Source organism: Nothobranchius furzeri, chromosome 3, assembly GCF_043380555.1.
Source record: "Nothobranchius furzeri strain GRZ-AD chromosome 3, NfurGRZ-RIMD1, whole genome shotgun sequence".
In the NCBI taxonomy this organism is placed as follows: domain Eukaryota; kingdom Metazoa; phylum Chordata; class Actinopteri; order Cyprinodontiformes; family Nothobranchiidae; genus Nothobranchius; species Nothobranchius furzeri.
The window spans coordinates 53,985,268-54,003,314 of NC_091743.1; the positions used below are offsets into that span (position 1 = coordinate 53,985,268).

General features: G+C 42.4%; 1 protein-coding gene across 4 annotated transcripts in view; it reads left to right on the top strand.

Moving 5' to 3' along the window:
* Positions 1-7,202: 7,202 nt before the first annotated feature.
* The window catches only part of plxna1b (plexin A1b), a 175,761-nt gene continuing 164,916 nt past the window's right edge, over positions 7,203-18,047 (top strand). For all 4 annotated transcript variants that reach the window (XM_015959444.3, XM_015959446.3, XM_015959445.3 and 1 more), the window contains exon 1: positions 7,203-8,596. In XM_015959444.3, the coding sequence (XP_015814930.3) occupies positions 7,415-8,596 (1,182 nt within the window). In that variant the 5' untranslated portion in view covers positions 7,203-7,414. The remainder of the gene's footprint in view (positions 8,597-18,047) is intronic.

The following is an 18,047-nucleotide window of genomic DNA, read 5'->3' on the forward strand; positions in this document are numbered from 1 at the left end:
GCTACCTAGCAGTCAGAGTTTAAATTACACCACACACAAAAGAAATACAGTAAATGGTTGCAAGTAAATCCCCAATTAATATCGATACACTGCTTTTGAATACTGATTCAGTATCATAACAGGAAATATCACAATATTTACTTGTATTGATATTATTTTAGGCTTGACCAATTCCAATGCTGAACTTTACAAATCAGAATGACGGATCCTAGTTTTTAAAGTGTTATTGGTTTGCACAGACAAAAGTTGATGTTTAAAAATGGGCAAATATTCAATAACTAACTCATGTGGTAGTTCAGTTTGTTGTCATTTCAGTTATCCTCAGAACACACATCTTTCCTTATCGTGAATATTATTGAGCCAAAGATTCACACTTTCTGCTTGGTGATTGAGTTCAAAGGGATGCTTGTGATAGTGACATCACTACAAATGTTTGGCTTCACTGACTTAAAATTGCTATCAAGAAAAATGGCACCAATATATCAGTTTCTATAAAATCACAGCATAACTGGTTTTTCTGACCCAGCGTCTGACATATGATCAGATGAGTATTGATAATTATTGACAGTTAAAAATGTGGCAGATTAATCAGAGCCGTCCAAAAATCAAATAAAAGGTGGCAGATCAGAAGTGTCAGAGCACACGTGCGTATGTGTAGTGTACAGACTCAGTGATGTATTCCTGTAACACTGTTTCTGCAGCTCGTTGGAGTGTAATAACATTTTCTCTTGAAAATCTGTGTGTGACTTTATAGTTGCAGGATGCGAGCAGAGGAAGAATTTGTGTGATGTAGTGCCCACAGTCTGTCTCCAATCTTGGAATGGCAGCTGTCATACTCAAACACACACATCTGTTACCCAGAGTGCACTCAGGTTTTCAGGGATGTCTGTTTTCTTATTGCTGCTCTGGATCTAGTTGGTTGCAACTAGGGATGTGCATTGGTGAAATTCTGGCGATATGATATGTATCTCTTTATATGTATCCCCTTCTTCTTCTGGCTCTTGGAGAGTACACACTTTTTTCTCCTCTCCCTCCCTCCTCATCCCAAGGCTCTTTGTCCTGTCTTTGTGTGCACGGCACTTTCTGCATTTTTTCTGGAAACTGGAAATTATTAAAAATGGACCTGGTCAGTTGGTCTCTCAACGCGATTGACAAAATTTTTTCTACGATGAGAACGGGAGAAGGGGCTCCCGGATGCCCCTCCAGGACAGAGCCAGCTGGGTATATCATGGACTCTTGGAAACAGTGGAACATGATCTACCTCTCTCAACTGTCTGTAGAGGATTCTGAAGATGTCTGGATATTTGTCGTTTTGGTGTCGGGATTCCTGCTGTTTGGCCTGAGCGGTTACCTGGCTTACCGGAAAATTAATGAGCTTTCGAGGAATATTGGCTCAATCCCGGAGCTCAGGAATGGAATGCATCGCGCTGTGAACGCACAAACTCATATAATTGTTGAGATGAGTCGTAAGCTTGGAACTTTGGCTGAAATTCAGGCTCTGGCACAGAAGGTGGATTCCATCAAGGAGAGAGTTGGCGGATCAGCACGGATTGGGATAGATTCATCACGCCATTATTGGATCTAGAGGGGTTGAAGACCAACAGAACTCCAAGGCAGAGAGGAAATTATCTCTGTCTGTCCCCAAAACAATTCTTATCTGAATCTGGTGCCCTTGAAGCCCGTGAGGCTGAACTGAAAACTCCCCCCTCAGAAGAAATGTGGAATGCTGCCGTCGCCATGGAAACTCTTTCTCCCTATCCCAGCCTGGGCGGGACTGTGACCGGTGAAGGCCGTGGAATCGTATCTAGGAGTCACTGTGCTCTCTAACCCATTATCTCCCTCCCCTGTCTAAACGGAGGTGATGAGCGCTGCTCCATGTGGCTGCACGCACTGAAGTGAGGAGAGTCCCAACCCTACCTCCCCACCTAGTGGGCACCTTGCATACCTAGTTGCAACAAAATATTTTTTTATCTTCCAATTCTGTTAATCCAGCCTGTAAAGTAGCTGCTGTAAAACAGCAACTTTATTCCTGTTAAATGTAGTTGAGAAAATGACAGAGCGATGGTTTAGACTTTTTATGACTCATTCACACAAGTGGAAGCAACTCGGTAGGTTTTATCTGTCCACTGGAGCCAAACCTCTCACTCGAAAGGAGACTCAATTTCCTGTAATGCCCGACATCCTGGGGGACACACAACCACCGCCTCCCTACATTTGTACTCTGGAACAGAGCATTTGTTTTAGCAAGTCACCTCCGCAGAGAAAGATAAAAAGGCCACAAGCACTTGTCTTCCCCAAACTGATTGACGTTGGCACTAAAACAGAAACCATGAGAGCTTTGTTGCACCTGAAGATGTGCCAGTTGGTTTTCTCCTGCAGCTAAGCTAAGGCAAAGGAAGTAAAAAATACAAGATATCACATATTGTTCTACTGTTTTATTGCCTTCCCTCTTTTCTAATCAGTCTTTCTTCCTTGGAAATCTGTCACGTCTTATTGGAGGACTTAAATACGATACAATGCCAGAAGCTTTTTGGAACCAAAATATTTTGTTGTTTCTTTTAAGCACCAAAAGTCTTTGTCTTTTTTTTTTCTTGTGACACAAAAGTAATTGCCAGTATTACTGTACCCAGTTACACTGACCTCAAGGTTCCATTAGAAATCATGTCATGGTATTCTACTGCCAACCAAGTGAGAAGCAGGTCCCTTCATCAACAAATGTTCGTGCATGGTGACAGATGGTTTTGGATATTTTTTGATAATGTTCCAGTAGTAATCCTCAGTAGAGAAGTGATTAGTTTGTTTTGGTGGGATTTTTAGCTTTTGGTTGAGATCATTGGTCCCACCTCCTTCTGTCCCTTCTCAGCTCTTGAGACAATGTCTGATTGGGACATATGGCTGACTGGTGGAACAACCAGACTATAAATGACATGCCGACTCCTCGCCCACCTGAACCGTGTGAGGAATGGTATACAGGCCCATAAAAACAACATCAGCCCAAATCTTCAATCATGTCAGATTTATCAATTATCGAGTGTGTCACACTTCGAGGGATTTTTCACCCGCTCCCTCGTCAATCCATCCCTCGGTACGCTGGGGGATGGTAATCCATTCTTCCCATATGTCGGATTGTGACGGACCCTGTGAGAGGATTAAGGCATCAGGGTTTGGGTCCTCTCTCTAACCAGCCACCCCCTCCACCTGCTTCCTGCCGTCTCTCCCCCGCCCATCTCTTCTTCCTCCCCTAAGAAAGCGCCCAATCTCTAGAGTGTTTTAGCTGTTGAAAGAAAAGGCAGAGGGCAGATTATTGCAAAGGTCATTTATTCGATGCATATGTGAGTTTTAATTTGCCCATAATTTGATTGTTATGATGAAGGACAGGGAATCAAAGATCATCCAACAGACGTATTTATTTTGTGTTGCCTGAAGTTGAAGTGTGTTTGTCCTCTTCACTGTATTGCTGTCTGTAACCTGCGCGTCGTGACCTGGCTACGATAATTGACTTGTTTGTGTGTCATCAAAATTTGTTGCTCACACACTCACAGGCTCATAAATGACAACAGGCACACCAGATCAAACCTCCTATTATGGCTTTTATTACAGTTGTTTGTCAATCTAATGTCTTCTTTTTATGTCGCTCTGGAGTGGCTGCTGTCTTGGTTCGGTCTTCAGTGTGGTCATCTTCTTTGTGTTGTAGTATTGGTGAATCAATGCATTGGTCCCCGTTACTGCACTGGAATGTCCACCTTTAGACAGTTTCATATTCACATAGATCTAGGTGCTTCTGGTGAAAAACAAATGGATATAATTGTGATTGAATACATTTTGAGGATTTAAAGTAATGTAGATAGTCCAAAGAATAGAGTAGAACTCAGGATGTTTAAAGCGTCCTCCTGAAATTGCTCTTGTTGCTACGATGATTGTCGACAGAAAGTGTTACAAACCGAACAAAACCACCCTGCTGTGAAATCATGGAGAGCACAATGACACAAGAACGTAGTGTCAAGCGCTGAAATTCTCTTCAGCCCACGCACGGGCCTGCCTTTAATCAGCTTAGTATGCTCAAGCATTGAAAAGGGTATGTGTTTTTTATCACTCATATCGACCCAATTTATCACCAGATCAAATGGTTGACCTCTGTTTTTGTGTCTTTATCATAAGTAAGAAAAACGTCCCACTAATCTCGAATTGTATTTGATCTTTCAGTTATATCTACTGCTCTGTTTTGGTGACCCAGATGTTTTGATGCAACACTTGGGACAGAGGATTTGTCTGAGTGCTATTCATCGTCATCATCATCATCATCACCATCATCATCATCTTCTTCTTCTTCTTCTTCTTCCCCTCAACACCCTCTCCTCCTCTTTCTCCTCCTCTTTCTCCCCTCTGGTGTTGAGGGCTGTAATTGATATGCCAACGGCAATAAATCAGCACAGCTTTACACAGTGACCATTATCTGAGTGGACAGGTTCAGAGTTCCCCAGCTCTGCTTCTCTAACAGCTCACCACTTCCTCAGCCTCTAGAGTTAAAAGAATAAAGTAAAAACAACCCACATGGAAATACCTCATCTGTCTTATGATACGGAGGATAAAATGAGAAAAGTGAAGTAAATCAATATATAACTCTTCAGTCAGAGATGTTCTTCTACCTTTAGAAGGTTAACGAGATCTTACTTCAATTTCCAGTGTTGGGTTGGTGTTTGATTGGATGTTCCAATATCTAATCCAATCAAGCACCCCCTTTACAGACCACTATCTCTAATGGTTTTCCCTTAATTGTTAAAGGCTTTAGCCTCCCCGGTTCCCTCATTGGTTATTCCCAAAGCGGCAGATCTGCTGCAGCCCAAAATGATTGACATGTTTTTCTGTGATGGTACCAGATATGATTCACAGCCTGTGCTGTTCCCACCATTTCACTATAGCTCTAGAGAAAAGTGAAATTGAAGAGGGTTTTGAGGGATAAGGGTAAAGAGAGGGGAAAAAGGGGAAATATGAGAAAAAGTAATTTGTGCAAGCGGCAGAGTCAAAAACGGTCGTCTATAGTAAGGTGTGTCAAGTAGGTGCATTAGTAAAGACATTATCTGTGTGATTCTTTTTCTTCCCTCCCCTCTGAAGCCGAAAGTGGGTTTCATTATTGCCCAATAGATAAAAAGCAGCCATACTCTCTGGATGCAATTTGTCGTTTAGATTCACACTCTTACATCAAACTGTGGCTGGCCTAAATGAAGGGAAATGACATCGGGGCCGGTTTTTTCAGGTTCTGGCTCATTTTTTTTTATCTCACATTAGCTCGCCTGCTCTCTGCCTCATTGTGTCATCGCCTCTCCTAGAGATGACAAAGGAAAATGAGGCAGCCGACCTCCCCACGTGTCGCCACACTTTAAATTGACATCTGCTCTGATCGTGCGCCGTACAGTTGAGCAAGAAATTAGTTTTTTTTATAGGCCGGTTCGTCATTTTATTGCGCCTGCTTGTGCCAAAGAGTCCGTGATCCACGTCGAGTTGTTTTAATCTTGTTGAGTGGAGAGTAGGGGTATATCTGATAATTACTGGCCCTTCTGTCTGCAGTATTCTTGCTGGAAGTGCTTCTATCCACAGGGCTCCCCTGGTGTTTGACTTAAGCAAAGGTAAAGGGCCTGATTAAAATTCAGTGGAAGTCCAGTGTTTTGTTTGGCTCCTGCTGGTGTATACCCACTCTGTCTGGCCATGTGGTGTTTTCTTTTAAGAGTCCCTCGCTATTTTCTTTTTATTTTTCACGTAAACACATCTCTTCCAGGCTAAAAGTAAGGTGACTTTGCCTCACTCTTGGATAGTTGGCTTTTTGTTGGTACCTTTGTGCCTTTTTTTTTATCACCCATGCTTTAAAGTCAGTGAAGTTCAGTATTCATTATTCATGGTGCTTTATTTTCTCAGTACTTTCTAATGGTTTATTTTTTTGCCTCCATGTCAAGGTTTACACTTATTCACTCATGTAAAAACACTTTTATGCAGACCAACAAAGAAATCTGTTTTCAAACCCATTTTTACCAAATTCGACTCCTTCACCTGTGTGTTTAGTGACTGATGGCTTTGCTCCTAAGTGGCTCATTAGAAGAAGAAAAGGAAGTAAAAATGTTTGTCTTTTCCTACTTCTTTAACCACTTCCTTTTTTCCTCTCACCTTTACTAGCATGGAATGGCTGCACAGCAGCCTTTGCACAGACGTTTTAACAGTAAAGATGAAATCAAAATGTGGCATTCTGAGGAGGGCTGCATCCTTTTTTGCCTAACCATCAGTTACAATTGAACTAATGTTCTGCAGCAATGTGGGGATGATTAGCATGTCAAGTAGCAACAATGCCACATGTACGCTACACTCCTACTCATCATCTTTATATGTGACGTCCAGCATAAAAAATAATGCATCTGTGAAAATATTTTATAAAATGTTAGCCGAGACCCTTGTTTTATCCTTTTAAATGTGCTCCTCTGAGATGAGTAAGTACAACAGGATGTAAAACTCCAACCCTAAAATAACACCACGTTTGTCTCATTGGATAACGCAAAGCAAAACTACATTTTACTGCCCGTTATTGAGTATTTTTAATCTAGCGTGTACACTTAAATTCACCCACTTTGTGCTGCAGTTTGGAAGTAAAAGTTCTGACTACCTTCTGTTATGCCATGTGAGCTTAATCCCATTACAAACTTGCCAGGAGTACAAGTGTAACTTCATTACGGAGGAACCGGTTAGGGTGTTGAATGTGATATAGTTCAAACTGTGACATGAAAGCCTTTAAGCAAACAGCTACAAATTGCCTGCTGTCAGTGTTTTGGTCCTCGCTGGCAGTTTTTCAAGAACCACCCCCAAAACCTCCATCAGAAGTAAAGGAATATTAGCCAGAGCTGTGAGTTTGTAACTCATTGCTATACTTGAATTTTGTGTTCAGAGCTTTTAATAATCGACTCCTGCCTCCCCAGCATCTTTGCTCATAACTCACCGTCGACACGTTTGCCTCCCAGACTTGATTTGGTATTATTTATGTTTTTCCAAGGCAAATGTCAGCGTGTTTTTCCTCGTAGTTTAACTGTGTAATTTTTAGGCCTTTTAGGCCTTCTTGATGCATAATCTATAGGAAATGTTCCTTGAAATCTCAAACACATTTTTCTTTTTCATTTGCCTTTCAGGGCTCCCTCCTTGTGCCTCCCTGGATGGTGTTCCTGATGACTGCTCACAGCGCTGAAAACAGGACAGTGGATCAATAGGAGTTTTGTTTCTCCTTCCCTGCTCCTTCTTTCCCTCAAGCTCTTTCCCTCTTATTCCTCAGAAGTGGAACTGGAAATCAAATACTAATCCTAGGTACCACAGTTTGTACTCTTCCTCCTCCTCTCTTTCTCCTTCCCCATTCCCCTAAGCCTTGCCTGTCAACACCCCAGATATGAAGCTTGACGTATGGCCAGTAGCTGTCCCTGGCCAGGGCAATTTGTCGCTCCTCATGGGACTTTTACTCATCGTGGGCTCATCCCTCTCCGGAGGGCAGCCCCCACCATTTAAACGGTTTTCCTCCACTGAGTGTTTACTTACACATCTGGCCATCCACAACAAGACTGGAGAGGTCTACGTAGGAGCTGTCAACTGGATTTTCAAGCTGTCGAGTAACCTGACTAAACTGCGAAACCACATGACTGGCCCAGTAGTGGACAATGAGAAGTGCTATCCTCCACCCAGCGTCCAGTCCTGCCCCCATGACCTGGCCCAGACCCCCAATGTGAACAAGCTGCTCCTTATAGACTACGGTCAGAATCGTCTCATTGCGTGTGGCAGCACATCACAAGGCATCTGCCAGTTCTTGCGTCTGGATGACCTTTTCAAGCTGGGCGAGCCTCACCACCGCAAGGAGCACTACCTCTCCAGTGTAGCAGAGTCAGGCACCATGTCAGGGGTCATCATAAGTTCTCCACAAAATCCCACTAGCAAGTTATTCATAGGGACCCCCATTGATGGCAAGTCTGAGTACTTCCCCACCTTGTCCAGCCGCAAACTGATGGAGAATGAGGAAAACGCTGACATGTTCAGCTTCGTCTATCAGGACGAGTTTGTCTCATCTCAGCTAAAGATTCCCTCAGACACTCTGTCCAAGTTTCCCGCCTTTGACATCTATTATGTTTACAGCTTCAGCAGCGAACAGTTCGTTTATTATCTAACGATGCAGCTAGACACACAGTTGACCTCACCGGATGTTAGTGGGGAACAGTTCTTCACCTCTAAAATTGTGCGCCTCTGCATGGACGACCCCAAGTTTTACTCCTACGTTGAGTTTCCCATTGGCTGCACTAAGGATGGGATAGAGTACCGCTTAGTGCAGGATGCCTTCTTGGCCAGGCCAGGCCGGCAGCTGGCCAACTCCCTGGGGGTTTCAGAGAATGAGGACATCCTCTTCACGGTGTTCTCTCAGGGTCAGAAAAATCGAGCGAAGCCACCCAAAGAATCAGCGTTGTGTCTGTTCACCCTGAGGAAGATAAAGGAGAAGATCAAAGAGAGAATTCAGTCGTGCTACAGGGGAGAAGGGAAACTCTCTTTACCCTGGCTGCTCAACAAGGAGCTCGAATGCATCAACTCGGTAAGCTCAAATCTTTGTTTATTAATGTTTACAGTCGATTATTATTATTGTTTTGACATTTGTGCTGCAAACATAGAAGAAATACATTTTCTCTGAAATGTTTTAACACTGTTGCACCAACTTTTTCTGTTAAAATGAGAAGAACAAGCTGACTTGTGAAGTTAGACCAGTTTCCTGTTTGAATAATACCAACCTACACACATTTCTTTCATTAATAAAAATCAGGCATGCAATAATCAACAATAGAAAATATGTAAAGGTCTTCTGTTTTCTTCCTGCTGCCTTCTTTTCACATTTCTCCTGCACATTCCCACTCTCCCCACAACCCGGTAGAGCTTTGATTCAGTCAGCCAGGGGACATCATTAGCCCAGTCCTCTGGATTTGTGAAATGTCACTCAGGAGGAGCGCTCACACACATCCACACTCATGCACTAAGCCTGACTCAGTGCACTGCAGTGTGAGATCCCGGGGGAAAGTGTGTGTTGGACTTGGTTTTTACTAACTGAGCCACAGTGCGTGGCCTTGCATGCATTACAGAAGACACCACTTTCCCAGATACACTTGCATTGGCGTATTGGTGACATTAGGACACCACAGAAAAACACACCGTTTCCCCTATCCATCCTTCACATATATACCTTATTATTGTCCAATTTTCTCTCTTTTATGTTAGCTCAATTAAAGGAGCTTTTTCTGTCGGTTGACACATCTTGTTAATGGCAGGTGTCTTCATAAAAAAGCACACATAAAGCTTTTACTCAGTGCTGTGGTCAGTCTAATGGAGGAGGATATTTGAAAAGAATAGGACTTCTCTTTGTCGGTCTTGATTAGCTTAAAGGCACAGAAGTGTGATAAGTAATGTGCGTGCCTCATACTTCCTGCTTTAGTTCCCTTTATTACACTCTTTTGCCACCTTCTGTAGACGCACTCTCTCTGTTTAAGTGGTTGTCTTCATTCTTAGTGCCCATCACTCTGACAATAGGTTTAAGGCCACGAAGCAGAGCATCTCATTTATTTCAGTTGGATTAGCCTGAGCCATTGGTGTAGAGTGCTGTTTGACTCAACCTCCTTTGTAGCATGGGGCATCTGGTAAACACAGTTATCAGTGTATACAAGGACTACGTGCGTCAGGTTGATGACTGAGTGTTACTTAATGCTGTGTTGATAGCTGAGCTGCAGCCAAACTTTGTTTTTACCTCATTAACACATTACAACATGCAGTACGCTTGTTTCAAGTAGCAGTATTCATAGTTTTATTCATAAGTCCCAATTAAACATGTTGAATCGGCATCCCAAACATTAAAGTGACAGTGTGCATTTTCCCTGGCAATAGGGGGCAGTACATACCTAAATCATTGCAAGCAAGCGACAATATTTGTGTTCCTGGAAAACCTTACCAACGGATAGCCATTAGGGTCAAAAAGCTCTGGAAGTGCAACCTCCAGCAAAATAACAAGCACATCAGACTCCCTTTCATCACTGGCAACGAGTGAAGAGGTGACTGTGTACATCAACATTTATGAATGGTGAAGGTTTTGTAACCGCTTGTTACAAATCAGTAAATGCATTTTGTCCTCATGGGCTCCCATAGAAGGAAATATTGTATCCAGAGATTGTTATGGTTGTTGGGTACAAAAATAACTGGGCATCATTTAAATCATTTTCAACAGCATTTTGATGGATATTTTCAGAGATTATTGGTAAAAACTACACATTGTCACAATAGCTTTAGCTAACTGACATGTCAGAGGTAGCCTCCATTTGAAAAAGTATACATTTTTCGTTTAGTCTGATATTCTTTTTACATTAAGTGTCAGAAAAAATGTATTCTGTAAAACTTTTACAGCCTTTAGGGTGGTAGCCCTGTCATTGATTCATTCATCCAATTACTCAAAAAAATTCCCTGATATCCTCTCTGCATCCCTTCCTCCTGCTTCCCATCCCATTCTGTCCAGCTTGTTACCATAGTGACTGCAATAAAGATTGCATCCACCAATAATTTATCATCTTTCAGACATCTTCTCCAAAAGCTGCTGTCGTTTTATAAGCTGTCATGATTTGTGATTTAATGGCTTCACAAAGACACTGGCTGGCTGACCCCATGACAGCAGCAAGACCTAAAAGGTCACGCTCAGGTTAATGCTGTCTGCTCTGACGCCCCTGAAATGTGACCTGATGCCAGCTTCACTACTCTGACCTCAGCTGCAGCCCGTGGGATCTAAAATCTCACATCGTTTTTCACCGTGAAAGCTGGTGCACAAAATAAATAACTAAACATTGCACACACACAAAATTATACAGAAAGACTTGAAAGAGAGAGATAAATCCTAACAAATGAATAATATCTTTACGACTATTATTTATGTAATTATTAGCATAAAAGTACACATTTTCATGCAATTCAAAATTAGTTTCAAGATCTGACAAAAAGTAAAAATTTATTTTAATTTCAAGAAGAAAAAGAAAATCAAGAAAAAATCTTTATAGCTGTTTTCTTTCTGTTTGTCTCTTGTAGGTCACAACAGCATTTATTTATATGAACAAGGAGCATTTTCCATCTTTTTATTATTTATTTTTTGCATGACAGTCAAATCTTTTCTGCAATATTCTGTAAACATCCTGTTACCTTATTGCACAAACTATAAATGTGTTGGCATGTCACATTGTTAATAGTGATGACACGCTTAATGTCACACACATTATTTGAATGTTACTGTAGACAAAATAGGTCAAGGGTTTTCTCGTTCTCACACATTAATGATTTTCAAGCATCCATTTACAGCTTGTGCTGGTGTCAGCAGGAGCATTCAAGTACAAAAAAAATAACAAAATGTCTTTTTTATGATTTCTAATGTGATCTCTAATAATTCTGATCTTTTCATCATATTGATCATTGCACAAATAAACATTTAAAAAGTGTTCGCTTTGGGAGCGCCACACTCACTGCACTTCTCATCCTGAGCAGTAGGTGTCTCTGAGAAAATGTGGAATCCATACAGGGTTGGAGTAACCAAGTTTACCTTTGCTCATTTATGTGTAATTTCATGTTTATGTACTATTTATACATTTCAAAATAAAGGTTTGTGGTTTTGGCAGTATAATCAAAAATATGAACGTGACTTTCGCGTGCCAAAAACGGAGCTCCACCCAAACCTTCTCATCAACTTTAGGAATTCAGAATGTGTGAATTGCTCAGTGATGTGGGGGTGCAGGGCGAATGTGTCGAGGCTGACCCCTCCAGGGTGCAGGGGAGAGGGCAGGGCTGGGTTGGCGGTGGTGGGCTGGTAGGCCTGGACAGCTGTTAACCACACAGCCATGATTGATCACTAGGCGCTCTGTCACCCCGCCGACTGAAGTTTAGGTTTGTGCTGGATCATAATTTCTTGCCTGTAGCCATCATTAGGATGATATGTTTTTACTGGCACAGCCACACAGCAGCTGTTTTTGGTAAACACACACGTTGAGCTGCATTAAGAGCAGGTCTTCGATAAAACATGTTTTTCTGAAACAACACGCAGCCACTCATACTGAGTGTTTATCACCTAGGCTCTGCTACCGGACTATATTTATCTTCTGCTTGTGTGTGATATTGCATTGTTGGTGTCTCTGTTTTGTCCCTGAGCTTTGTTAGTGAACCCCTGACCTTCTCTTCAGTTTGAGAGTGGATCAATACCAGAGCATTTCCACAGAAGGAACGCGAGCGGGTGGAAAAGAGTCGCTAAGTTGGGGGCTGAGAGAGAGGAAGATCACTGAAAACATAGAAGCAAGTGCAAGGAGAATGGATAGGAAAAGAAAAAGAGCCGCGGTATGGAGGTGAGAGCAAGGGAAGGCTGAACAGCGATGTTGAAGGAAGGGAAAGAGAGAAGCAGCCCTGAACCAGAGAGGGAGATGACAGAGGAGGAGAGAAAGGTGCTATATGTGGGTGGATATAAAAATGAAAGAACGCGGAGTCAGAACCGGAGGAAGAGTTGGATGCCAAAGAAACATGCTGGAGAGAGAACAGGAATGTGAAGGATGGTGTTGAGGAGATGAGGAAAGCAGGCTGAGAGAAAAAATGTGAGTGAGCCAAGGGAGACGCCCAAAGAAAGAAACTATTGTAAAAACACAAAAACGGAGGGAAAAAGCACTAATGTTGTAAATCTGAGATGCATTTCAGAGTTCCTCTAATCTGACCTTTTGATTACAATAGTGTTTTCAGATGTTTGGGTCGAATAAATAAATGTTCTTAAGCTCGTTTGAATCGCAGAACTTCACCATGGCGTTCATTGTGTTGTGTACTGATTTGGTTTTGACTGCACTACAAATCCCATCCGACCCGCTGAAGCCACGCCCTTGGCCCTCATCATCTGCTGGTTCTGCTGGTGAAATGTCCTGGTGCCAAACGGCTCTGGCTCCCCCAGAGATCCTGTTTAATGTGCCGATTCATCAGAGCTGTTCCGGGGGACATTTAGAAATCGTTCTAAATGTTGGACTCATGCTTTTATTGTCGTGATTGATCGTTTTAAGTGTTCATCAACAAAACTTAGCATCCAAACAAATTACAGACCTGGAGAGGAATGATAAAGAGCAAAGATAAAGCCCAACGGTCACGAGGACTTTTCTGGTGCATCGAGGTTTTGTGCTGCCTTACTGGGAAAGATCTCTGCTTTCATTGAAATGGAATTTCACTGTTATATCCATGCAAGTATATCTAAAAACTATTCCCTTCCTAAACATCAACCAAGGGAGGGGAAAATGGGAAGAAAGGATGGAAGAATGGAGAAAACGGAGCAAAAGAAAATGGTTTATAGGAGAGAGGAAGGCGAAAAGAAGCAACAGCCAAGAAAAGAGCAGCAAGTCTTTCACAGCCAGCGTACACGGGAGGGAGAGGCAATGATTCACCGACTGGGAGAGGAGCAGGGGGAGAGAGGAAGAGTGATAGCTTCAGAACTTTTTTCACTGCCGGCTGCCAAGAACAGCTCGAGAAAAGGGTGGATGACAGGAAGAGAGAAGGGAGATAGAAGGAGGAGAGGAGAGGGTGATTGAATACTGACTGCCGCACAAATAATATCAGCGTCCCTCACCTGGCCACTGCTCTGTCCTCTTCAGTCATATATTTCTCTGTCATGTCAGCTGTGTGTGTGTGTGTGTGTGTGTGTGTGTGTGTGTGTCTACTGTAGGTGCCATCCTAATGAGGACTCTGAGCATGTTGTACCTGTGAAATGAAGAGAAAGGCAAAAAAAATCTCTTTGTTTAGGGAAAACTTTACAGAATATTAGATTTTTACTCACTACTACATTAGTAGTTGTGTGTGTGTGTGTGTGTGTGTGTGTGTGTGTGTGTGTGTGTGTGTGTGTGTGTGTGTGTGTGTGTGTGTGTGTGTGTGTGGTTGACCTACAATAAGCCACATAAAACTAGGAAGTGTTTATATTTATTTATGTTATAGAAAGTCATAAAATAGTTCAGGGAGTGATTCCATGACTGATGCACCGGCCCACACTCACAAGTCAGAGGGTCTGTTTTAAGGCTTTTATTCATTTTTTATATTATCTATTATTATATTATATATTTGTATTATTAGTTTTAATGGAACATGCATTTTAATTCAACAAATGAATAGAAGAGCTATGTCTATGTGCTCATAGGATCCACACACACACACACACACACACACACACACACACACACACACACACACACACACACACACACACACACACACACACACACACACACACACACACACACACACACACACACACACACATTTAATCCATTCTTTGTTCTCATGGGAAGTTCAGCTCGTTGCTTCTTTTTATTTGTTCTAAGAAATGAGGCAGAATGTCACACTTCTTTCTCAATTGCAAGATGGATGGGGAGTTTTGAACTCTGCCACGGGCCGGTGCATCAATCATAGAATCAATCACAGCAAAAGCGTCTGTCTCAAGTTGTCTTCTCTTAAAGCTGCGTGGACCAGCTGTTGTCTCGCCTACAGCGTCAGAGGTGGCATTTAAAACTTAAACTTAAATCGATAAAACGCCAGCACTTTTCTGTTTAGCTAACAGTTGTTCTGTTGGTTTGCTGACATGTAGATGAGATGGAAAAGTCACTCCTGTAGTCAGTTGATGACATGATTCGTGAACTAGTATAGAGGATCTTCTGACACAACATTTATGGAATTACTGCAAAAGTATTTGTATACAAAAATAAGCTAAGGCCAAAGTAAAAAGTGATGTGTTTCATTTGAGCTGACTTCTTTTAGCTGTACTCGTTAGTGTCTCTTCACAGGAGGATTTAACATACAAATTGTAAAGAGGATGACTGGGAGCTTATGAAATCTGGTTTAGCTATAATAAATACACTAGGGCAGTAGGCCATTATTGTAACCTTCAGCAATTAAAAATGAATAAAATAGAATAATAATTGAAAATAGAGAATTGAATTTACAAGAAGAAACAGCATAAATGATACAGGTGTATGAATGGGCATCCGGGCAGTGAATATAGCTCTGATGTTGGCGTGTAAGGGGACATTTAAGCTGTGGACTTAGACGGTCCCACTGCAGTGGGAATGAACGACCCATGGTGGCACTCTGGTTTACATCTTGGATGTGTCAGTCTATTGCTAAAGGAGCTAGCTGTCCATGGCCTCCACAGTAGTTAGATCTTTCTAAAGTGCTTTCTGTTTTCCATCAAATTGAATGTTTGCACATTACATAATGTGCACGGTACCTTCTAAAGTGTAAATTCAATCAAATAGTTTAGTATTTTCTGTTTTTATGTTTATTTTACACAATTTTGATCTTTACTTTTCTTTGTTCCTGTTGTGAATCTTAATGTGAGTCTGCCTCGCTGCTGTTGCGTCAAATGCTCTCCTAACCTGATTAAATCCATCATTAAGAATATCATGTCATGAATGTAATGCACTTGTGGTCTTTGTAAAACACCATCTCATTTCTGTGGACCTAATCTAAAAGGATGTGGCAGCAAACGTGTTAAAATAATTAAACCTGATTAATTGAGCCAGAGTTGATGAAGAGTTAATTGACAGTCTAAATGAGTTGAGCTAGGAGAAGCCCATTTGAGCACCACGCTTTTAAAGTTATTCGTCCTAATGAGGCTACGTCTGCTAATGTTTGAACTTTAAAAAGGAAATGCGAGTTTTAGAAAGTGAATTGTGATTAACAACGAGCTAACGGAAACACCTCCTCTCGTGTTTTTACAAAACACTAGAAAACCTTGGGGAAGGACTTCATGCAGACTGTGTCAGCTGCTTTTGTCACCGACATTTTTCTTTCTGAAGAGCATTTAGCTCCGCAGATCAGCAGCTAAAGCACCACTCTAATGATGCTAATTGTCAGCGTAATTATGTATTGATCGGTGGTGTGTGTGGGTGGTGTGTTGGATACATCATTATCAGATGTAATCAGGAAACATGGAAAAAGGGGCTTGCACGTGCTAATTGTGTTGGAGTTTGTTTGCTCAAAGTTTCTTTTTTAACTGCCTACATTTTCCTGCCGATTGGACAACTTCTCACTCACCTAAAAGTCCGGTGTGCTCGTTGTGCATAATATGACACTCAAGCCAGTTTTATGCTTAAGCTGACACAGATGCAGTAAAAATCTGCACTAAGAAAAATGCTTCTTTGGATCCAGAAGTATTACTGTTATTATTTTCTGCACTACCAGTTAGATGTAGCGTAAACATGTGGTGATGGCTCACGGAAGCTCTTCTCTGACTACATGCCAACTCCTTGAGGTTTCTCTGTCTGTTCAGAGTGCACTCAACACTGAAGTCACCCAGCCTGCACCCCATGGATATGGGATGGGTTCAGCCATCTCTTTTTCTAAATTATTGATCAGTGAGGATCGAGTAACACAGTCAAGAAATGATCTGTTCTGATTTAGAGGGACACAATTAAGAGATGGTGACGAAGCTTCTTGTTTTAAATGCAGTCGGGTGTTCGGAATCAGTCCCTTTGCATCTGTCTAGTTATTACATAAAAGGAGGACCCGCTTGCTTACTGATGTTCTGATCTTAATGCATTTTGCCTGCAGACACACAAGTAGAACAGGCACACTAACGTGTAAATCTGTAACTATAGTGACAAGTGCATCCTGGGTTGTTAGGTTGCTCCTTTATCATATACATCTGCATAAAGCACATCCAGATGTGCCATCCTCATGTTTATTGGACTTGAAGAAACTCCAGTTGTGTCTCCATGAGTTCAAAGCTGCTGCTGAGGTTTCTGGGTCATTCATAATCTGCTTCCTCCTCCCTGAATCTCTCACTCTGTTTGGTGCCAGTCACAAACAAACACACACAACCACACAGATATGTACTCTAGGTGAGAGGCATCTGCGTCAACCTGCAGATGTGTTAGTTTGTGTGTGCGTGAGACAGAGAGAGTCTGAATGCATGTGTGCACACAATAAGATTCTTTATCATCTGATTTGAAAACGACTGTTTTTTTTCTCCTACCTTTATAACATTCTTTTCATGCCCTGTTGTGTCCTTTTCCACACGACACACACTCCCATATAGAATCGCCACACCCTCTAATTCTCATAGAAGTGAGCCATTTTATTTATGTGGCTTTCCCATTGGAAACGCTGGAGCGCAAGATCGATTGGCGGATTGGTGCTGTGACTGCAGTGATGTGGGCGTTGTACCGATCTGTCGTGGCGAAGAGAGAGCTGAGACATTCCTACCCTCACCTATGGTCACGAACTTTGGGTAGTGACCGAAAGAACAAGATCACGAATACAAGCGGCCAAAATGAGTTCTCTCCACAGCGTGTCTGGGCTCTCCATTAGAGATAGGGTGAGAAGCTAGGTCATCGGTGAGGGGCTTGGAGTAGATCTGCTGCTCCTTCACATCGAGAGGAGCCAGTTGACGTGGCTTTGGCATCTGATTAAGATGCCTCCTGGATGCATCCCTGTGAGGTTTTCCAGGCACGTCCAACCTGGAGACCTAAAGGGTGACCCAGATCACGTTGGAGGGACCATGTCTCTCACCTGGCCAGGAAACTCTTTGGGGTTTCCCCTGAAGAGATGGTCCGAGTGGCTGAGTAGAGGGAAGCCTGGGCCTCTTTACTTAGGCTGCTGCCCCTGCGATCTGACTCCGGATAAGTGGAAGTGGATGGATGGATGGATGGATGGATGGGACTTTCACATCCACAGTATCAGTCAGGGGGTTTAATGCAGTAAGAAAAACTGAATTGCCAGGCCACAGTTGAGCCGATACTATAAGCCCTATACATCCATCCAGAAGGTCGCAGGTTCAAGCCCCATTGTTGCAGATGTTGCGTCCTTGGGCAAGACAGCTCACCCTTCTTGCCTGCTGGTGGTGGTCAGAGGGACTGGTGGTGCCTGTGCTTGGCAGCTTCACTTCTGTCAGTGTGTCCCAGGACAGATGTGGCTATGATGTAGCTCATCACCATCAGTGTATGAATGTGTGTGTTGGTGATTGA